Source organism: Triturus cristatus, chromosome 4_1 (assembly GCF_964204655.1).
Source record: "Triturus cristatus chromosome 4_1, aTriCri1.1, whole genome shotgun sequence".
Classification (NCBI taxonomy): Eukaryota; Metazoa; Chordata; class Amphibia; order Caudata; family Salamandridae; genus Triturus; species Triturus cristatus.
The window spans coordinates 16,302,994-16,321,501 of record NC_140585.1 but is presented as its reverse complement, the minus strand read 5'-3'; the positions used below and the strand labels follow the sequence as shown (position 1 = coordinate 16,321,501).

The 18,508-nt window shown below is 43.2% G+C and overlaps 1 protein-coding gene across 1 annotated transcript in view; it reads right to left on the bottom strand.

Annotated features, from left to right (window-relative positions):
* Nucleotides 1-18,508, bottom strand: part of LOC146839319 (lectin-like) — a 331,447-nt gene that overhangs the window by 204,468 nt on the left and 108,471 nt on the right. The window contains exon 4 of the mRNA XM_085650338.1: nt 3,168-3,325. Within this exon, the coding sequence (XP_085506464.1) occupies nt 3,168-3,325 (158 nt within the window). The remainder of the gene's footprint in view (nt 1-3,167; nt 3,326-18,508) is intronic.

Sequence of the window (18,508 nt, the reverse complement as noted above, 5' to 3'; positions counted from 1 at the left end):
AGGCTTCTTTCTGCTCTTCTGTTTGTTGTTTCTGCACGTTATCCTTCTTCCTGCACTTTTCTTCGTCTTTGAGGACTTCTGTTGCTTCTTTCTGCACTTCTTTTTTTTCTTTCTGTGGGTTTTTTCTTCTTTCTTCGCATGTCCTATCTCTGTAGGCATAGTTAGAAATTATCATTTAAAAAACCTTTGAAATTCACTGAAAAAACCATAGGTTTCAGGAGCGTTATAGTTAGCTGGACTTTTCACTCGTACAAAACCATTGAAATTCCCACGTTATAGTTAGTTCAGCTAACTATAACTCGCGCGCCCGCAATGCACTGCTGATGACGTCATATATTACATCACTCATGACATGGTCAGTGACATCACTCATGACATCACTGATGACATCTCAAATGACATCACTGATGACATCACTGATGACATCATCCAGTGAATGTGTGTTTTTCTGAAAATTACATATGTTTTATATATGTATATCTCAAGGTCGATGGAAGAATAAATGGGTATATAAGTGTCTAAATGGATGATTTGTTTTTGAAAAATTGATTGTATAGCTGACTGATTAAGTGTATCTTAGGGAATACATGGCTTAGTGAGTAATGTTTAAATATGTAAATATCTGTATCAGTCTCTCACTTTGTGTATAAGTGGCTTCATGGGTTGGTGAGTAACTACATGAGTGTCTATATAGGTTATTAGTTGGTTTTGTGAGTATCAGTATGAGTGTCTGAGTGTCTGTATGGTTCGGTGGGGGATATTACGTAGTGCATAGGTGCATGAATGAGTGACTCACTGTTTGTATGTTTCGAAGACTGTATGGGTGGATGAGTGTGTGCATGGGTGTGTTAGTGAGTGAATGACTGTCTCAATAGTGTCTTTATGAGTAACTACATATGTTTTAAACTAGTATATGTGACTATTGGTGTATATAAGTGAGTATATGTGAGAGTGAGTGATTGAAAGAGTTCCTGTATGAATAAGTATGTGTTTCCATAAGTGATTGTTTAAAAGACTAAGTATGTATAAGTTTCTGTAGAAGTAAGTGTGGTGGTGTGTGTATAACTGTATATGCAAGTAAATGGATGTTTGATTCTTTATTAGCATGAGTGACTATGTGTGTGAGTAACTCTATGGATGAGTGGTGTTGTGTAACAGGATGTATAGGTGTATGAGTACATATGATGAGTGAGTACATGTATGAGTGACTGTATAGGACTGTTGGTGAATGTGTGGATGTGTATGTGGATCTTAGATTTACTGAATAGTTTGTTGTAACTGATATAGGTATGTCCATTGTTTTGAAACTTTTAGTTTCTATTTTTGAATGTGTGTATCAAAGGTTATATTAGGGGGAGAGGAGGTCTGCCACGCTATCACAAGGATGATGTCATCAATGATATCATTTGAGATGTCATCAGTGATGTCATGAGTGATGTCACTGACCATGTCATGAGTGATGTAATATGTGACGTCATCAGCAGTGCATTGCGGGCGCGCGAGTTATAGTTAGCTGAACTAACTATAACGGGGGAATTTCAATGGTTTTGTACGAGTGAAAAGTCCAGCTAACTATAACGCCCCTGAAACCTATGGTTTTTTCAGTGAATATAGATATATATAGATATATAGATATTTAGAATAATCTTCACAAAACATTCTCAAAAAAATGTCTCATCCAACTCAGCTTCTTCCTGGAAAGTTTCAGAGTGATTTGTCAAGCAGGGGTCGAGACAAAGCGGGGTCCCAAAACACGTTTCCTCCACGAAATTTTCAAAAGCAAAACTGAATAGTGATACAGCAAAAACGGCTGTACAGAATTTCACCACATTTGGCAGAAAGCTAGATTCTGATCTAGAAAGTGTACTTTTTAGGTCGAGCCTGGGCAGCACATGTGCCGCGCTGCGAGGCATGCTGCATTCAGGTAGGGACTTAAAGCTCCGCCCACTCTCCGCTCACATTTCTCGTTGGTTTGTGTCATTTTCCCCTGTAAACTGTGTCTGTTCATTGGTCAAAAGGCTTCGTAGTCCCTCTTTAGTACCCCCTTGTCTCATTTTGTAACCTTCCATGCCAACACCACCTGTTACATGTGTTCTTAGTCAGTAGGCTTTAATTACTGCCTCCAAGCACTATTTTCTCAAATACGTATTTGCTATGCAATATGTCTTGTATTTGCGAGAGTTTAAGCTATTATAAAAGTAAATGACAATGCCTTTTTATGTATGTGTTTTAAAAACAACACATAAATGAAAAACATTGTCATTTACAATGCCAATAGTTAAAACTCTTGCAAATGCGAGATCTATTACATTGTAAATGCTTGTTTTTGCTAGCACTTGAACGGGCCCCTATGGATTGGGAGACTTGGGAAGAAGTGTTTCTTACTTTTGTAGAGGTTTTTGGAAGGTGATGATTGTGGACCTGAAAGAAAGGTCAGTCCTTAACCTTTACAGGTAATCTGCATACTCTACTATTTGTTCCATGTGGTATCATGTTCCTCCCCTGCTTATGTCATTGTAAAGAACCCCACTCTTTCCCATTCGTTTCATGTGCTGTGGAGACTTTCCTGTCAAGCTCCAAGGGAATGTAGTGGTTTGAAAGAAGAGGGGGGCTAGGGAGAGAGCTGCAGCTGGAGGAAGCATGCTGAGGTGTTAGATCCATCTTCAAATAAAGAAGATTCTTTTGTACTTCATCCGCGTTTAGTGCATCTTTAAATTCTACATCCAATATTGATATCAAATATTCCTGAGAGAAATTGATTATTTGGTATACTCATGAATGGTGTCACCCCTCATTCTTTCCAAAGTTACATGTCATTCTTTGTACATTGAAAAAAACCTTACTATCACTTTCTCTACTTCACATTTCATACTCCCCGTATCTTCCTTCTTCCTTAATTTCTCATTTAAATTGGGAAACATGATTAAGCTTCTTTCACCGTCTGAAACTGCCTCTTCGTCATTACTAACCATTGGCGTAATCCATTCCCTCAATTTAATTTTAAAACTCTACCACATACCTATTCTAAAATGTTGGCATGTGGGGATTTCCATGAGCATAAGGCAAACTTCTGAGCTGCTTATTAAGGTGGGAACTCATGAAAGCAATTACCCCGCAGAAGGCTGGCACTACAGAGATTAGACATGCACCGAAACATTGCCCCATACCTCAGCTTCTCCCCAAGTCATCTGGGCCCTGATATATCGATAACAGAAATCTTTACGCAGTTGCCAGTCATTCTTCCCCTTCAAGGGCTGCCCTCCAACAGGGGGATTTTTGTTGAACGTGGTCTTTCTTAAGGTTCCGGGAGTCACTTCAGAGTCCACTAGGGAGACAAGCAATGCAAGCACATTTAAAGCAGATCCTAATTATATGAAGATCTTGTTGTCACAATATATGATGAAAATAGAACAAATAAATGGACTTTGACACATTGATAATATAAACACTATAAATAAGTATTGTGAATGTTGCTAAGGGAAGCAGCGTTTGATATTTTTATAGACCGGGGGAGGGGGCAGCAGTGCAGATTTTATTTAAAAAAACAATAAGTTCTACTCCTTACATTTACATCATGGTTCTCTATGAATAGTACAAGCAGTGCAAAAATAAAATAGGAAGCCTTGTCTACTGTGCTACAGCGCTGTACGAGGATATTCTCAAGAACGTGTGATATTCATCACAAAATTAGCTTAACGCAACTCTTCACATCACAGTCTATAGCGGGAAAATAACTCTGTGTTATTGTGGTATTCTCAACCCCGCGGCACCATGCAATAGTCCCACAATAACGTGTCAAATGACCACGATAAATTCAACACGACTCCGCAAAAATGCAAAACACTAACACAAAAAAAGCTGCGATGAGGCCAATCGCGATGCAAAAATTAGCGATAACCAGCGATAGGCCTGCATTCCCATGCGTCGTGCGGGAAAATGTACCATAAAAGCAGAGTACAAAAACAGTGAGATGACAATGTAAGAGCACAACCCCACATCCGTGACGTAGAACAAATTACCATTGTCCCGCATCACATAGGCATCTCCTCACAGTCACAATGTACATTGACATGCAGTCTGCATGTAAATTGCGCCAATGCAGACACATGCATTGAACACACAGTGAAACTCCATCTCCCCTTCACATTGCAGAGGGACAAACAACCCCTTCTGCACACAGACATGTCATTGCCATGATCAATCAATTATGACAGCGTGAACGAATATAGGGGCAGTGACTCCCGCTTATGTACATGTTGCCCATGTTGTGGGACTTGAGTCACAGGGGGCATCCCTGCATCATGGTGGTACATAACTGACCCAAAAAGGAGCTCTGTTGTCACCCGTAGGTCACAAATGGCAGCGAAAATGGAATGATCGTGGACACATGTGAAACGCTGAAGAGTGAGATTCCCTACTAACTGTGACACACAGAACTGGCAGTTCGAATTTGTGACACCCCTGTTGTATTCCGCTTTAGGTGTCCGTATATAGGTTTTCCTGAAACATGTCCTTATATAGGCACAGTTCTCATTGCCCTTATATAGGCATAAGATCCCAGTCCTTATTTAGGCATTAGCCATGCTATCCAAATACAGGCATGGTCACCTACATCCTACCACCTCAACGTCACAACGAGTTCTTAGAAACCAGACCCTTAAGCTCTTGGGAGTTGCCCTAGCACAGGATTATTGATTTCTCCTACAACTCATTTATTATGCATTAACCGCTATTTCTTAAGGGTTCATTCCTGACGTCTTCCTCTGCCCAACTTTACATCAATGCTAACATTCCAAGGCACCTACCAGGTATAAATATACCTTCCCTTGCCCAAGCAAGTAGGAGGAGACCTCGACTTTAGAGGAGCCCATGTCTCAGCCTGCCGCACTGACAAGAGACGCTGTCATCCCTGCTCGCAGAGAATCCAGCGTCCAGTGTTTTGACTCCCTTCACGGGGTGTTAAAGTTCGAGACCCGTAAAGTGATTCCAACCTCTCTCATTCTCAAGGTATGGAGCTGACTAGAATCTAGAAGGACTCTTGGCATACCAGACTATAGCATACCATCCTATAGCCTACCATACGATGGAATACATAACGTACTTCTTACCTTGTACTACACTTAGGTTAGATACACTGGGGTAGAACTAGTTAGAGAAGCATGTTATGAGTACTCGCATTTTTTGCTGATTTTATTTATGTATATGAATATATATGTCATAGCTAAAAGATAATGCTAGCGCAGTATTATTTCTTTCTACTGCTTCCGCTGTACATTATATATCTCGCATACTGCCTTATGATTGTAACAGCTCATATCTCTTACACGAGAAACAAGACTGTTCAATAAAAAAAATTATTGAAACGCCAGTCTATTCTTTCTGTGTAACTCTGAAGAAACTAAGCATTCACGATTAGCCGAGTGAAACTTTTATCTATTGTTTCCACGATTCTAAAGGGAAACAAAGTTGTCATGTTTATGTGGTTGCCAGAAACTACTCCCTTCTTGTTTACAAGGAGTTTCTAGTGGCCTCTGAGTTAGGTGGCACAAATTAATTAAGTTTAATGTACTCGATAGGGGCATACTGACCTCAGTCCCATGCCAAATCTATAGGGTATATTATTCCAATGGGCAGAGCCTACTAGGGAAATAAGAACTACACTAAATGGCGCCCAACGTTTGGTAAGGCACTAATTTAACGATAGATACTGAGTAACTCAGTCGTGCTTTTCTCAGAGACCCTTACTCACATACTCCATAAGACATCTGGAGTGGGTAGGGTTAAGTATCCACCAAAGCTGAGTAGGACAAAAATACTATATATTAGCTGTTTAGTTTGTTCAACGTTGAAGGATACAGTCTTCCAAAATATTGTGCGACTTATCTTTGTTTCCTTGAAACTTTTCTACATTTTACAAAACAATGTCCATGAATGGGGATACTAACACCCAGAACGGTGTAGCTGCGGCTGACCGGGTCATAACAGCTTTTAATTTTACAGTTTAAATGAAACCGATGAGGGTGTTATAAACATCCCTCCAAACTTAAGGAGAGCCATTACTCTAAAACTTATAAAACACAGCCTAACACCAAGAGCTGGAAGCGCAGTTTTTGTGATAGAGGCACACAATTCCTTTCAGACATAGGCATTCTATTCATGGATTGTATTCCCAGAACCAAATCCAGAAACAAAAGTATTTCACTTCTTTAAAGAAGATGAACCACCTGAGGAATATATTCCTTTCGAGGATATTGAATTTCCACTCACATACCAGGAGCATAATCTCTGGTTTAAAGGCACCCTAAAACATCACAAAAACATTACCAGGCTCAGTCCACTAGGCAGACCAGGAGCAACATGGCCGTTTCTAGCAGGCTACACACCTCATCCTGACATCGAAGAGATGTCAGAAGAGGAATTACTTACTCAACTACAAGAGTTAATAAATATTTATAGACCATTAGTCCAATATGTCATGCAGACAATCACAGTCCAACCACCAATAACCATCCAAATCAGACCCCTCAACAAGAGTATACACTAAAAATTACTCCACAGACTTTACACGCAGTCATGGGTAAAATGCCTACGAAACGTGAACAAATTCCATTCTGGATAGCTCAAAATATTACTCAAATCAAAGCAGTATTTCCAAATACTAGCCCTTATGAGAAACACATAATCCTAACAATCTGTTTGCCAATGGGGATCACACCACACCTGGAAGACTGCACCACTTGGGGCACAGTCTTTGTTGCCATCTATACTAAAACACATGGTGTTCCGTCAATTGCCGTAATACCAGGTGTCCTGAAACAAATTCAAAACGAATACGGGACAGAACCTGCTCTGAATTTAGGTATGAAATTACTGAAAAACTTCGACCAGGTCTCAACAATAATATTATCTAATATTAAAGGGGAGGCAGCATCAGTGGCGATCCACCAACGCTTAAGGGAATTTGATGTAACAGAACATCAACAAGAACTACCCAGAATAATAGAACAATCTTACGCTGAATTAGGCAGAGACAGTTTGGGTGGAAAACCTTTGAAGCCACAACTGTCTGAAGGTGCTGAGAAGGACTCTATTAAACAAAGTCCTACATCATCTAAAAAGAAGTGGGAAACTAATAAACAAATTTCAAAAGAGAAACCTTCTCAATCCCGAGGTAAGTCTCCTCAAAGGAGCCCTCTGAAAGGAGGTATAACCTCAGGAATAGGAATACTTTAAGAAAACCTGGCAGGTATCAAGATACTGATACACCTTCCTCTCGTAGCTTTCAGATATTGTCACAGACATCAGAAACAAGAGGACGGTCAGATCACAAAGAAGAACGCATGAAGTCCAAAGACGATCAGCACATTCAGAAAAATAAATCAAAACCTCAATTCACAAAAAAGAAGGTAACAGGTCTGAAGATCAGACATGCAGAGAATACTGAGAACACAGCTCCAGAACGGAGGAATGGGCTCAGACAATGCTGGACAGTGCAGCAGAAGTAACAATAGCTCGCCAGAACCTGAAGGAACTTCTGGAGATAGTGGACTTGAATGAGTACATCAAAGTAGAGACTGTAGACACCAGGGTTAGTATTCCACAAAAGTTATATGAAATAACACTCCGAATGGAGGGAGAGATACAAAGAAAAGTGAAAGCACTCTTTTGGGAGAAACTTTCAAGGGGTTATAATATACTTCTAGCAGAACAGGACTGGCCACCAAAATTTGTCAGGGAGTGCCCACATGACGAAGACATCATTATGCCAGCCTTCTCCAACCATATTCCAATTCACCTAAAATATACTTATGCCAGGAAATGGGCAGTAGCCCAGGCCCCAGCATTATACAAAAATCATGTAGGATGCGATGAGGACACACCGCACCACAAAATACAGCTAAAAAATCAACCTACTGCACAAAGGCAGTGCCCAATAAAGCAAGAAGCTAAAAAACAGGTCAGGGAGATCTTAGATCAACTTGAATACCAAGGGGTGATAGAAACATGCATCTCCTCAATGAACAATCCTTTGTTTCCTGTATCCAAACCAGACAATACATATCGTCTAGTTTTGGATTTCAGACACTTGAACAATTGTTCCAAAACATTTGCAGCGCAAAATGCACATAGTACAGCATTAATTAATAACATTGTACGTAAATATATAAAACCACATTGGACATTTGAAATGGTTTCTTTTGTCAAAACATAGCACCTGAAAGCAGGTATTTAACAGATTTCTCAATAATGGAGACTCAGGGTCAATTTTGTCGACTCCCACAAGGGTTCAAAAACTGTCCGGGGTTATTCTCAGCAAGGGTAACAGAGTTACTACAAATTTATGATAACGAGGCATTGTCATATGTCAATGACATCTTCTGACAGACGATGACCTGGATAGACACTTGAACAGAGTGAATACCATTAGACTGGGCATTGCCTCTGAGGGCTATAAATTCAACTTAAAAAAATCCAGAATTGCTCATCTCAATGTCCTTTTACTAGGATATGAGCTTTCAAGTGAAGGCAAGAGCCTGGCAGCTAACTTTTTAGAAAAGTGTGCACTGCTCCAACCTCCAAAAAACTGGAAAACTTACAATCCATCTTGGGTTTCCTAAATTTTGGAAAAACTTACATTCTAAATTACGCAGAAAGGGTTAAACCTCTCTACGAATTTATCAAACCTGATTTTTCAACAAAACATTGGACACAGGAGCGCACAGACATCCTGCGTTCACTCCGAGCTAACATGTTAGCAACAAATCATTTACAAACACGCGTAAATAAATGCAATTTAGTGATCCGAATTATTTCGGGTCAATGCAGATTCACCTATTTAATCACAATTGTATTCACTTCAACAGAAAAGATACTGACAGCAGTTCAAAACGTTGTAGCAAAAGAAAGCGCTCTAGCTCAGGGGAAACACATTTTTGTCATGACTCCAGTACCAGCCTTAGAGGTGGTTACGAAAACGAGCATTCCAAATGGAAAAGCTTTACATCCTAGATGGATACAATGGGTTAATTCTCTTGCCGCAACAGATGTTGAATATGTTTTTGATCTTGATTTCAAAACACAAGTGTTCCTGCAATATGAACATGAATGTCCTCTGATCACTGAAATTCTGCCTCTTGATCAGTACGAATTTATTATTTATTCTGACGGATCAGCACAACCTGCAACAGAGAATAAGCAAGCTTACAGTGCAGCGTGCGCAATCATTAAAGGTCGCTTGTGCAATGGTAACTTCCGACAGATGGTCACTAAAACTCAATCTCTAGGAGATTGTACGGCTCAGCGAGCTGAACTACAAGCATACATACTGGCACTTGAGAATCCAGATCGCGAAATCCCAACACTTATAGTGTGCGATTCCTTTTACTGTGTCTTGTCATATAATGAATATTTACAGAATTGGCTTCAAAACGGATTCAAAGATGCAAAATGTGGCACAATAAAGCATAAAACACTTTGGGAACAAGTAGTTCAGTTGAGAAATGAACTATCAAAAGCTTACGTGATACACACACTGAGCCATCATCCTGATGGCGTTCACATTGCAGGGAGTTCATTGGCTGATGAAGCCGCAAAGGGGGCTGTTCAGACGGCTTCCGTAGCTGCGATCACTCATTCAAAAATGAAAATAGACAGTGAGATATTGTTGGCTGTCAATGCTTCAAGCAAAGGCAGTGGTGCAGCGTTACCAAAGAAAATTCCACTCAAGTACTCTTATGTAATTGATCCAAACAACGTTCCTTTTGCTCGAATCCCTGGAGATGGGGATAGGGTAATTCCAAACATGGAACATAAGATTAGGACTGATCCTAGCAGCACATGAAGGGATAGCCTCTGCCCATGCAGGGGTTTCTGCAACAGTATCTTTACTAAAGCAAAGATATTGGTGGCCCGGCATTAGGAAACAGACCTAAAACTACGTTTTGGAATGTGAAATATGCCAACATATGAAAGTCTCCACAGTGAAACATCCTACCTAGACACCCCTGTTGATTTCAGACAAACCATTAGCTTGTGTCTACCTGGACCACTGCGGTCCCTTGCAAAGGGACGGTAACTATAAATATATAATGGTTGCAGTAGATTTGTGCTCAAGGTTCCTATGGATGTGGTCTCAGCGCTCGGCTGATGCTCAAACTGTTATAAAAGATTTGCGAGTCTTTATCGGCACATAAGCAATTGGCACACTACATTCTGACCAGGGCCCTGTGTTTTGCTCTCGAGCTTACAAAGAAGCCATGACCAGTTTGGGCGTAACATTTTGGTACTCCTCTCAGTTTCATCCTGAGGGAAATTCTGTTGTGGAAAGGAAAACCTGGGACATAAAGCAGCCTATAACAGCTATTAGGTTTGTGTGATGGGTGGGTCAAACATCTTTATGGGGTCCAACGCTCATTAAATAATTTGCCAAGAAGTTCTCTAGGTGGGGTCACTCCATATGAGGTCCTATTTGGGACAAGAATGTGGGTTCCTGATCTCAAATGTAAAGGCACAGTGGTGGAAAATAACCCCTTTGATGTCAAAGATTGTTTGGCTGTTTTACAGGATCTAAATGATCTAAGATCAAAAGAAAGCAATGTGTTCCTGAAGCCAACCACCACAGGTGAACAACTGGCAGTCCCAGCAAGGCCTGTCTGGATCCCAAAAGTGCAGAGGGCTCTTGTCTACCCTTCAGTGCAGAGGGCTCTTGTTTACCATTCAGTGCAGAGGGCTCTTGTTTACCCTTCAGTGCAGAGGGCTCTTGTTTATCCTTCAGTGCAGAGGGATCTTGTTTACCCTTCAGTGCAGAGGGCTCTTGTCTACCCTTCAGTGCAGAGGGCTCTTGTCTACCCGGAGGTGCAGAGGGCTCTTGTCTACCCGGAGGTGCAGAGGGCTCTTGTTTACCCGGAGGTGCAGAGGGCTCTTGTTTACCCTTCAGTGCAGAGGGCTCTTGTCTACCCTTCAGTGCAGAGGGCTCTTGTTTATCCGGAGGTGCAGAGGGCTCTTGTCTACCCTTCAGTGCAGAGGGCTCTTGTCTACCCTTCAGTGCAGAGGGCTCTTGTCTACCCTGAGGTGCAGAGGGCTCTTGTTTATCCTGAGGTGCAGAGGGCTCTTGTTTATCCTTCAGTACAGAGGGCTTTTATCTACCCTTCAGTGCGGAAGGCTCTTATCTACCCTTCAGTGCAGAGGGCTCTTGTCTACCCTTCAATGCAGAGGGCTCTTGTCTACCCTTCAGTGCAGAGGGCTCTTGACTACCCTTCAGTGCAGAGGGCTCTTGTCTACCCTTCAGTGCAGAGGGCTCTTGTCTACCCTGTAGTGCAGAGGGCTCTTGTCTACCCTTCAGTGCAGAGGGCTCTTGTTTACCTTGCAGTGCAGAGGGCTCTTGTTTACACTTCAGTGCAGAGGGCTCTTATCTACCCTTCAGTGCAGAGGGCTCTTGTCTAACCTTCAGCGCAGAGGGCTCTTGTCTACCCTGAGGTGCCGAGGGCTGTTGTTTACCCTTCAGTGCAGAGGGCTCTTGTTTACCCTTCAGTGCAGAGGGCTCTTGTTTATCCTTCAGTGCGGAGGGTTATTGTCTACCCTGCAGTGCAGAGGGCTCTTGTCTACCCTTCAGTGCAGAGGGCTCTTGTTTATCCTCAGTGCAGAGGTCTCTTGTCAACCCTTCAGTGCAGAGGGCTCTTGTTTATCTTCAGTGCAGAGGGCTCTGTTTACCCTTCAGTGCAGAAGGCTCTGTTTACCCTTCAGGGCAGAGGGCTCTTGCTTATCCTTCAGAGCAGAGGGCTCTTGCCTACCCTTCAGTGCAGAGGGCTCTTGTTTATCCTTCAGTGCAGAGGGCTCTGTTTACCCTTCAGTGCAGAAGGCTCTGTTTACCCTTCAGGGCAGAGGGCTCTTGCTTATCCTTCAGAGCAAAGGGCTCTTGTCTACCCTTCAGTGCAGAGGGCTCTTGTTTATCCTTCAGTGCGGAGGGCTCTTGTCTACCCTTCAGTGCAGAGGGCTGAAGTACTGGGTTTTCTTAGAACCAACCCAGCGGTGCCAGGGGACACACCCGAAGAATTTGAGTTCTTCCTGTTTCGTACCACAGAAACACAGAGTCTTCTAGGTGAAGTCAAAGATCGTATTTATTGGCTGCAGACCAATCACAGGTATCCGAGAAGTACAACACAGTGTATGTTCTCAGGAGACTGCTCCCAACCAAAAACCAGTCTTTTCTTATATACAGAATATTACGCTCTGGGCAACACCGCCCCTATTTTACAAGTGGTCGTTCACATATTTTCACTTCAAAGGAAGAGCACAGTCATGATGATAATCTCACATTTCAGCTCGGTCAGCACATGATTATTTACCCAGCGAGGCTCAGAACCCTCATCAGATATCAGCAGACCCCAATAAAACGGACACCTCCTATTCATAAAACAAGCCATAAAGTAGGAAACAGAGTAGAGTGTGAAAGGGATTAGTCAGGAGTCGCGTGGGATACACGATTTTATGATGTGTTGGGCCCTGATGCTAATCCCATAAGGCCCCTGTAAAAGGAACCGGCCGGGCAGGACTGACCTCGGGCAGCGGAGTCAGTTTGCATAGGTCACACAGAAACAAAAGAAAGATTGCGTGTCCTTTAGGCCTGGGCATGGCCTCAATGCACAGCCTATGTGAGGGCAACCACAAAATGGTTACCCTTTTAAAATGGAACCCGAGGGTTCAACATGTAGTATCGTATACACGGTGAATTCATCGGTGAAACATGACGAAAACACTCATACATACCTCATTAGTCATTTGCGGTTCGCTGATACCAAAATCGGCAGGGTAGGACCATGTTACCCACATGGTTCCGAAATTTACAGTACCACAGACCCTCCTTTTGCCCTTACATAGGCAATAACTATACTCATACTAATCTGAGTCCAGGTCTATATTCATAAAGTCATGAAGATGTTGCTGTAGCATCATCCTATTGCTTAGTTCGTCCCTTGATACAGGTCTCCTTACACATGATGTAACACAAAGGCTACACACTACAGGAGCACACTGTACACATAGACAGAACAGGAATAGGATGGCTAAGATCGTCCCAATGACTATTAGAATCTTCCATTCCCAAGCTGATATCAGTCCCCAGAACCACCCCATCATCGACCAGTCTCCTTAACCACATGAATGGATTCGGAAATCTTATGCAGTTTGGAGATGGCTTGATAGACGGTCGGAGCGCTCTCTGGTATGAAAATACAACAGCTTGATTAGATAACCTTGCATACCCCACCACGGTCTGCAAGTATGACATCTAGAACCATACGGTTCTGCAACGTCATGAGGCGATCCGCTTGGAGCTCAGCTGTCAAGTTACCAAGGGCACCAGCCGTTACATTAACAGTGGTTTCAACTACACGAGTCAGTTGTCTCAGGTTCCTACTATTGACCATTGGTCCCCAAAACGGCAGGAAACCCAGGAAAAAGTCTCCCGCTTCCTGACCGGCAGTATCCTCCTTACTAACAACGCCTCTCACAACTCTGGTCTTGTGATAATCAGAGGCGGCAGTAAATGTCGGCGGTAGCAAATTTGCAACATAACACGTGCACAAGAAATCAGGGAGCAACCATGTATATGCTCGATCATTACAAACAAAATATGTACCCTTGGCAGCCAAAAACGCACGGGAAAACTGTGATGGGAAAATGTACGTTTCAGCACAGTCACTCTTCCCTAACTGAGCTCTTGGATTCTGACCATTACCTTGTAAACAGAACCGACCTATGTGGGGTACGACCCAAATCGGGGATGAACTTTTACGCTGTTACTCGCCCAGACTAATGCTATACCCCGTCAAGTTCCAACCCACATAAGCTCGCAACTCATCCTTGGGAATAGATGAATATGCATCGATATCTCTGCTCATGTCAGCAACTCCTCTCATCAAGGCTTTATTGTTTGTGCTAGGTCTAATGGAACGTGGTGGTCGTGGGGAATAGGTCTCAAGTGCAAAAAGAAACATAGTCTGGAATACCCATGATGACCCGTTATAGCTAAACGGCAGCACTAGATATGGGATACCCTTATTAATGGTATGCGGCATCAAACCACACACCCAGCAATTCGTCGTATTCATAGCTAGTTGGTGCCGGTGCAGACGTTCAATAAACGAATTGTTTACGAACTCAGAACGTCTAGCTTGTTCGTGTTCAGGCAGAGGGTGGAAAGAGTGTGAGGAAACAGTAGGAAGAGGTATGGGCTGTATAGTGGGTGCAGACGGCACTTGAAAAGACCATAATACATAACCTACAGAAAACATCATCATGCTAAATAGGACAAACAGACATAATATTACAAAACGTTTGCTATTCATTACTTTACACATTCTGCTCTTAAAATTTATTTCCTCAGCGGGTCTCTTCATCTCGAAAAACTCCATCCTCTAATCATGCTGTTCGCGGTGGGTGAGTGTCTTCTGCTAAGGAGTACACCTGTCAGTCCAGGGAACGCCCTAGACCAACCAGACCGTTGACCTAACGTCTCCGGCTTGTACCCCGAAGTCTTGGCACCGCGACCCTGCAGCTGAACCCGGATGGCGGTTCGAAAAAGCAAAAATAAGAAAGTTTTTCAGATGGAAGAGAGAGCTGCACTTCTCAAAAAAAAAATATATCAAAGAAAAAGAATTTTTATTTGTCCATAGTTCTCGGCCTCAGATTGTAGCGACTTCTTGTAGGTACTGTTTGGTCTTGAAACAAGAGTTCAGGCTCTGTAGTGTCCAATTGAATTGACGGTGGCACAGTTTTTTGCAAGATGTCATCGCTTTCCTTCTCAGAAAGCGTTCCTTTTACTCGTGCATCGCTAAACGGCAGGAAACGAGGCACAGTCTCAGTCTCTGAGTCGGCGATTCCTTTCTGGACCCACTGGTCGTAAGGCAAAGGCAAAGGGACCCTTTTGCAGTGAACGCCGTGTACCCAGTTCTTTTTCCCTTTTATTCGAACAGCCGATCTCGTGGAAAGAAGGACGAGATGGGGGCCAGTCCAACGGGGCTCATCATTCTTTGTCCTTTTGAAGTTTTTGACCAGCACCCATGATCCAGGATTGATAGGGTGTCCTGGAGCTTCAGAGACCTGGGGCAGAGTATCATGCACCTGTTGGTGTAAAACACGCAATTTAGCCGTAAATTCATACAAATAATCAAGCAGTATTGGGTGTTCGATCTCGCTGAATTTTGTAGGCCTTGGCACTCCCCATATATTGGCCGGGCGGCCAAACAAGATTTCGTAGGGACTAAGTCCCACCTGTGAATGCACAGTCATTCTTGTTGATAGGAGTGCTAAGGGCAGACCGTCAGGCCATTTAAGACCAGAACTCGCTTGGATCTTGGCTAATTTGAGCTTCAATGTGCCATTGTAACACTCTACTAGTCCAGCTGATTGGGGGTGATTTGCAGAGTGGAATTTCTGCTTTATGCCTAGTCCCTCACATACATTCTTCATCACTCGTCCCACAAATTCACTCCCATTATCACTCCATACCATCCTTGGCATTCCAAACCTAGGGAAGAATTCTTTGACAAGGGCTTTAGCTGTGGATAAGGCAGTATTGTCTTTTAGGGGATAGGCTTCTATCCACCTTGAAAAAGCGCAGACAACAACAAGTACATATTTCAAATTGTTGCTCCTTTCCATGTGGATGAAATCTAGCTGCAAAACCTCAAACGGATACATTGGAGGCGCAAAATGGCAAGCTGGAGTTGGGGTTCCCCTACCAGGATTGTATTTCAAACATACCATGCAATTTTTGACCACATTCTCTGCACACTTGGGAATTCCAGCATTCTGCCATACTGGAGCCAACAACTTACAAATCCCTTTCACACTGATATGCGCCATTCCATGTGCCATCGTGACCACTGGAAGCACATATGCATCAGGTAACAACCATCGCCGGTGTTCTGACAGATCAATCCAACAACCATTTTCATCCAATTTACCCTTTCTTTCCACATGCTCAATTCTTTCTCTGTGGCTTCAGCTTGAAGGGACTTCACACTCTCTATCGTGTCTTCACACATTCCAACATCACCCACCCATCTTGCAGGGCCTGTAACATACATTCGATTCGTCACATTTTTTGCTGTTTCTTTCGCGATTTCGTCAGCAAATGCATTACCACGACCAACATCATCAATAACCTTCTTGTGTGCACTGCATTTCACAATCGCAACTTGTAATGGCAAGGTCAACGACTCAAGGAGATCATTCACCAACTGACCATTCTGAATCTTAGTTCCATGCGAAGTCAGGAACCCACGTTCTTTCCACAAGCGGCCAAAACTATGGGCCACGCCAAAGGCATACTGACTGTCAGTATATATGTTCACTTTCATTCCTTTTGACAACACGCATGCTCTTGTAAGTGCAATTAATTCCGCTTCTTGAGCCGAATTATGTGGTATACGTGCAGTTTCAACAATCGTGTGCAAAGTCGTGACAGCATATGCAGCAGTCGTATCACCATTCGGAAGCTTGAAACACGAGCCATCCACCCATAAGGTACCATCACACTCAACCAGGGGAGTATCTTTAAGATCCACTCTCCCTTTTGTTTCGTCTTCTGTTCTGAACAGACAATCATGCTGTTCAATCTCATCTGTGTCTGCTGAAATCGGCAGTAAAGTAGCTGGATTCAACGTGTTGCACCTCTTTATGTGCACATGACTCGCTAGCAGTGTCAACTCATAACCTGACAGTCGAGCACTAGTTAAGTGCTGTGTCTTGGTCCTGTTTAATAACATGTCCACTGCGTGTGGCACCATCACAATCAACGTGTTGTTCATTACTAACCCTGCAGACTGTCGAATAGAAACAGCTGCTGCCGCTGTGGCTCTCAAACAACTTGGCAATGCCTTGGCTACCGGATCCAAAGTCGACGAAAAATCCGCGCATGGACGCTGTCTGTCTCCAAAAGACTGTGTCAGCACTGACAACGCACAACCTTCTTTCTCGTGAACATACAATGTAAAAGGTTTACTGTAGTCGGGGGTACCCAATACAGGAGCCGAACATAATGCCTTACGTAATTCCGAAAAACTTTTCTGACACTCTTCAGACCATGGGACGGGATTCGGTGTATCTTTGCATGTTAATGCTATCAAAGGTTTGGCCAGCAAAGAAAAACTCGGGATCCACTGCCTACAGTATGAAGTAACACCCAAGAAAGCACGCACTTCTCTCTGTGTTCTTGGCACGCTCAATTGTGCAATGGTCTGAATTCTTTCTGGGGTCAGTTTCCTTCCCTCCTTCGACAAGAGATGACCTAAGTGGTCACTTCTTGTCGACAATATTGCAGTTTTGAGAGAGACACTTTGTGATGAAAGGCAGACAAATGACGCAACAATGACAATGTAGCTTCTCTACAGATCTCCTCAGTATCCGCGGCGATTAGTAAATCGTCAACATACTGAATAAGGGTAGCACCACTAGGTAAGACAATTGTATCAAGCTGCGCTTTTAAAGCCTGACTGTATATTGATGGACTTTCACAGTAGCCCTGCGGGGCGCGTTTAAAGCGGAAGCTGCGACCTCCTAAACTAAAACCAAAAAATATTACTGCTTTCCTCTGCAATCGGAATGCTAAAGAAAGCATTCTTTAAATCAATCACTGAGAACCAGGCAGCGGAAGCTGGGATCATAGTTAACAAGGCAGTTATATCAGGGACAACTGGAAACTGTGGCACAACTATCTTATTTACCTCTCTAAGATCGATCACAAATCTGTAAACAGGTGGCTGAGAAGGGTCAGTACGTTTTAAAACAGGCAAAACAGGACTATTGCAAACGTTGCCTCTTGTCTCTTCAATTACATCCTTTTCAATCAAGTCATAGATGATCGCTAACAACGCTTTCTCACCTTCATTAGAGATCTTGTACTGGGGAATGCGTGGCAATTTAACACTGGCTTTCAAAGTGACCACATATGGCGGTATTTCCAAGCGACCCACATCATTAGGACCAGTAGCCCAAAGGACATCCGGAAGAGACGACAAATGAGCTGGCAGTTTATTCTAGGCCTGGGCAAAAATTTCGTTCCGTTCGCGGAAATTGCAATATTTTGACATTTTTGCGTTCCGCGGACAGCGCGAAAATGTCAAAAATTCCGGTTTCCGCAGCTTGGCGATAATTTGTTTCTTGCTCGCGCTGTAAAATGATACATTCTCGCGCGCGCGCGATCGCCTTACCTGAATCCCTGCGTTCGCCGACAAGTTTTCTTGATCCGGTCGCGTTCTCCATGAGATGTTGTATTGTTTTTAGCCATTTGCGCTGTCTCGCGACAGTTCGCGCCCGCAGTGACGTCATGCGTCGCGCGATCACGTCTTTCTTCTCGCGATCATGCACCGCGAGAACAACTCAAAACAAGATGGCCGCGCCCGCAAGCAACCACATGGGTAAGTTGGCGACCCGCAACCATGCAGAAAATCTCGCGAACATGCCGGAAAAAAACTTCCGCATCTTCGCGATATTTCTGCTTGTTTGC